Raw genomic sequence first — 5,057 nt, forward strand, 5'->3', positions numbered from 1 at the left:
AAGTGTCCTGATATGGGCCATGCAATAGCTAAACTCTTAGGGGAGGACACGGCTACCCTGCTTCTCAGTTCTGCTCCTGTCCCTAGGACGACTGGAAGCAGAGCTCCATGGGGAAGGAGGAGCTGCGGTGGTCCGTGCAGAACATGCCTGTCCAGGAGTGGAGAGGGACCCAACGGGAATCCCTAGGCGATGTCCTCTGTGTTTCCAAAGTGAAGCTTCAGCATCTGCCTTTCCAGGTAGGACACATCTCTGGGGAGCAACCTCCTGTCGGCACGGCTCAGAAAAGGCAATGGATGGAGTGATTAGAGCAGACTCCTGCCTGCCTGACGCCACTAATCCCACGGGGCCCTGAAGGCTCCTTTTACCCACATCCCGGGAAATGGAAGAAGGTTTGTTACTGCTCCCGTGGGCCAGCAGCGGTGCTTGGGGACAGCACGTGCATAAGCGTTTGCGGGACAGGGCCGGCAGCTGGAGCTGGCAGGAATGGCCTAAAAAAAAAGCTCAGCTCTTTTCCAGAGCCCTTGCCCCAGGCTGCTGTCGGAGAGGCAAAGGAAAGGGCTCTCCAGATCTGAGCCCTGTCTGGCTGTTCACTGGGAACCCTCTTCCCCTTTACTTTCCAAGGAGCAGCACGACCGGCTGTTGGTGCTTTACCCGTCCACGCTGGTGATAGTATCTGAAGAGCGCAACAGCCTCTGTTTTAAGGTAAGTTCATTTTGCAGCACCTTCCTGCTTTCTCACCCATCCACAGCGGCTATTTCAGCACTTCTTTGGCTTGTTGCTCCCCTCCACCTGCGTTCCCTTGTTCTCCTCGTGTTGGCAAGGGCTTTCCCTCCATGCGGCTCCCTTGCCAGCTGGCAAGTGAGCCGGCAGAGGGATGTTGCAAGCTATCTTCCCATGAGAAACACCTTGCCCTCCTACAAAAGCCCCGGGGGGAAAAGAGCTGGCTGCCAAGGAATCCGAGTCTCTGGGAGGAGGGAGGCTGGCATGTTTCTGTGTGGTTATGCTGGCGGAGAGCCTGGCTCGCTTGCTTGAGACAGGAGCTGGAACAGCCCCAGAGAGTGCCCCCCGCGGGGGCTTGGCTTCCCAGGCCCCGCTCTGTGGGACCACTTGAAAGCAGGTAGCACCCAGGCAGCACCTCTGATGCTCGTGGGGAAGGGCAAAGGCAGTTAGATGGCTGGCGGGCAGAGAGGAGAGGCCGCTGCGGGTGCACTGCGTTTGCTGCTACCCTGAGCAACGTCTGGGCATGCCAGCAGAAGGGCCAACAAGGACGTGGAGGCCTGAGTGCCCCAAGGGGTGTGAGAAGAGCTTCTCTAGGCCACTGGTGTGTCTTTGCTCGTAGGAGCAATGCTGGGAGCCTCAGCACAGACGGGCAGTGGGCCCTGGGAACTGCATTCGCATTGCTTGCGGGCTGAATGGCCCTTAAACTTGATTGCCAACATCCATCTTGGACATCATTGCAATGGCTATTGAACAGCCCTGTGCTTTCTGGCCCTGTTTTCCCATGCTAGAGCAAACGTGCCAAAAAGAGCGCTGAACTGTCTCTGCACCTGCGGGTGCAGCACCACCGGCACATGGCGGAGCGGAGCTGCTCCAGAGGAGCAGCGTCCTTCTTAGTCACTGAGAGAGGAGCCAGTGGGAAGGAAACCCTGCAGAGATTGAGGGCTTGTGAAATTCAGTGTGAACTCACTGGGGTCCTTCTTCACATGATTTCACCGTGTCCACCTCAGCGAGCCGTGCAGGCTGCTTTTAATTCAAGGGCTACCCCTGGGAAGACCTGCATAGAACATCTCCCTGGCCAGAGGCGATGGCTGTGCCTGCACCGGCAAGGGGTGTGAGCAGGGACATATGCCAGCGAGAGCTTTCCTCCGTCCCCAGCGCAACAGCGGAGGGTGTTTTCCAGCAGCTGGTGGCTTGTGTGACACACCTCAGACAGAGCTTGTTTTCGGGAACACGGTTGCAGCTCCTGGGAATAGGGCACCACGTAAGGGGGCCTTGGGCTGGGCTCTCGGATTAACTCATCTCTTTTGAAACCTTAACCCAGATTTGTCTGCCCTGTCCATGCAATGTTCCCTTCCCACGGTGCATGAGCGTTGGTCCCCGGGCGTCTCGCTCGCTGGGGTAATGGCAGGGCTCTGTGCAGCCAAGTGCAGGCAGGAGGTGATTCACCACCCTGTGACACTGCAGTGGGAACCTGATTTTCCACAGGCATGTCAGGGCACAGGAGCCTTCTCCCAGGGCTTCTGGAAATTAACTTCCCTTCCCTGCGAGCAGATGCTGAGCCCTACAATTTGTGTGTGAAGGAATAGCCTGGCCCTTTTGTTCTTCAGTTTCATATAAACCACAGGAGCTGCCGCTGCCAAATTTGTGTGTGAGACAGGGAAGAGGAAGGTAGGGGCTGAGCCTGCCGGGACGGGGCTCACCCAAAGCAGCAGGCTCTGGCTCACCACTGGTGGGAAAAGGCCCTGGGCGAGGCGTAAATCAGCGAGGGGGGAGCTGCTGGGATGGGGGGCAGGTTCACGCCGTGCCTGGGGGAGGACGGAGGGCTCTGTGCATGTTATTTGCGGGATGCTGCTGCGCTTCCCTGGGTGGGACTCTAGCCCCCGGGGTGTTTCAGCCCCGTCCCATGGACAGGGGGCTGTTGCCTTAGGGAGGACGGAGGACCGGGCGCCTGGGGGAAGCCCTCCGCAGTCGTCCTCGGTGGCAGGAGGGCTTGCTCGAATGTGCCGGAGAGCTGAGGAGCGGCAGGAGCAGGCGGCCCCGGCCCCTTCCGCACGCAGCCTTGCAGCACCTGCGCCAGCTGAAGTGTCAAAGTCCATTTCTTACAGCAGCAGGAGAAAACGAGTCACGGAGCATCCCATGAGCTTTCCCTCCCAAGGTCAGCCTTCCTGTACTGCTCAGCCCATAAATCACTTTTGGTGCAGGAGAAATACCACAGAAGCCTGCGTGTGCCCACAGGCTATTGCAGAGAGGCAGCTGGCCAGCACAAACCACAGACGCCCGGCTGAGCTCCACGTTTCCCTTGTGGCAAAGCTGTCACGTCGGCCACATTCCCCAGAGCCTATTGCAGCTGGGACAGCTTTGCAGCGAGGACGTGATGAGGGGTTTCTGCTAGATACCTTATTTTGCAGCCCATAAACTTAGGCAAATAAATCCTAACCGATTGCACCTTTTGAGAGGACCTTCGGCTAAATGACAGGGCTTTGCTCCTGTATTCTGTGCTTCCTCCACGGCCGGGCGTGGGGGGGAGCGGCATGAGGTGGGAATTTCGATTCCTGAGCGCTCCCCAGACCCTGTGTTTGCTATCCCAGCTAGGAGCTGCTCCCAGGGCCATTGCCACCAGCTGCCCTGCCTGGTGCTCCGTGCCCACAGACAGGGCTAGGGTGCCATCCAGGTGAGGTGAACAGGGGCTTAAGGAACAAAGAAGCTATGTGTCACTTAGTTTCTCCCTGCCCAGTGAAAGAGATGAGAAATAAAGCAATGAGCTCGTCTGTGAGATGGTTCCAGTGCAAAATCTGCTTCAGCTGCTCTCCCAGCACTGTTCTTGTTCCATTTATGTAAGGAAAATTCAGCTTGGGGAGCCCCAAAGAAAGAGGAGACCTTGATCCTAATTCAGTGTTGACAAACCCTTGGCCCTTCTGCCAGGTTGCCCATCACAGAGAATTAAACTGGCAGCGGTGACACTTAAAGGACATCTGGCAGCAGAGCGGGGCTCTGATGCTGGGCTGAGGATGGGGCGCAGCTGCAGGAGCAGAAGAGGTCTGGATCCTGCCTGTTCCTGCCCGTCCCACAGAGCTCGTGGGCGAGCTGGGCCTGGCACAGACCAACGCCTGTGGCAGACGCGGGGATGGCCAAGGGACACCGGGTTGTGGCAGAGAGGACAGCGGTGGGTGTGCGTGCACAGGCAGTATTGCACTGAGGGACAATAGCACGTGGTATCTTCTAACTGCAGTTTTTCCAGGGGCTGGGGACAGGCTGCTTTAGCTTCTCTGCCTCAGCTCCCTGCTGATAGGAACATACGTGCAGTGCCTGCCAGGGGCAAATCCCACTCCGATCGCAGGAGTGGCGTTCACAACTGTGCTGTATAGCACAAGAGCTCACGTTTCACCAGCTGGCATTTACGGGGCTCAACCCTGTCTTTGTAAGACTTCGCAGGGTATGGATTGTGGGGATTCCCATTTGCAAGGCTGGAAGTGCCAATCCAGTAACTAAAACCTTGTTCAGGATCATGTTTGCAAAATTTTCTGGAGAAGTCAGCCATTAAACTACGGGAAACTGTTGAAAACAGAGCTAGAAGGGAAGGAATGTTTTTCCGAGCTCAGGTCTCAGGAGGGACTTTGTAAGAACAACGCTTACTGAAAGGGCTGGTGCAGTCACGCTGGCTTCAGAGGCTTTGTTCCTGCCATAAGGCTGGTGGTGGGAGAGAGAGCTGCGAGTGGGGAGGGTGAGTGTACTGGGACAAGGCTGAGTCAATCTGCTGGAGACAGAGTTCTCCAACATGAGAGTGCTATGAGAGTATAGAGGTACCCAAGTCCTCTCCCAGATTAGCAGCAGCTTGGGTGCCTCTCCTCTCCTGCAGACCTAGCCTAGGGGATTTAGGCACTGAGCTTCCTCTTCCTCCTCCCCTTCCCTGCAGAGGACCCCGAGGGGATTGCCAGCGGGGCCGAGCTGCACCTTCTCCCCACGCCGCAGGAAGAGCAGCCAGGCTCCTGCCAACCTCGCCCCGTCCTCACCGCCGGCCCTGCGCTCGGGGCTCCCCTCCTCGTGCTCCCAGCTAAGCTGGCAAAACTTTGCAATAGGCTCCTCAAGCCTCTTCGCTTCCCTGATGGGAAAGCCCCTGCAGAAGCGGAGTTTTGCCAGCCAGGTCCCTGCAGAGGCTCCAGCCCTCAAGCGGGCGGGAGCAGCCAGGTTGTCCTCCCCGCTCCGCCTGTCTGCCCTACGGCACGGACCGTGAGCTGCGCTCAGCTGTGCGGTCCTAAGCCTGCTTCTCTCTCCGACAGGGCGAGCTGCCACTCAACGCCATCCAAGTGCTTTTTGAAGAGAACGAGAAAACCTACTTT

At 57.7% G+C, this 5,057-nt stretch overlaps 1 protein-coding gene across 1 annotated transcript in view; it reads left to right on the forward strand.

The window, feature by feature from the left end:
- PLEKHN1 (pleckstrin homology domain containing, family N member 1) overlaps positions 1–5,057 on the forward strand; it is a gene marked incomplete at both ends in the record, with an annotated part of 20,312 nt that overhangs the window by 14,615 nt on the left and 640 nt on the right. The window contains 3 exons of the mRNA XM_009574760.1: positions 87–236; positions 622–702; positions 4,998–5,056. Of these exons, the coding sequence (XP_009573055.1) occupies positions 87–236; positions 622–702; positions 4,998–5,056 (290 nt within the window). The remainder of the gene's footprint in view (positions 1–86; positions 237–621; positions 703–4,997; position 5,057) is intronic.

The sequence above is a fragment of the Fulmarus glacialis genome, unplaced genomic scaffold (genome assembly GCF_000690835.1).
Source record: "Fulmarus glacialis isolate BGI_N327 unplaced genomic scaffold, ASM69083v1 scaffold18193, whole genome shotgun sequence".
NCBI lineage: Eukaryota > Metazoa > Chordata > Aves > Procellariiformes > Procellariidae > Fulmarus > Fulmarus glacialis.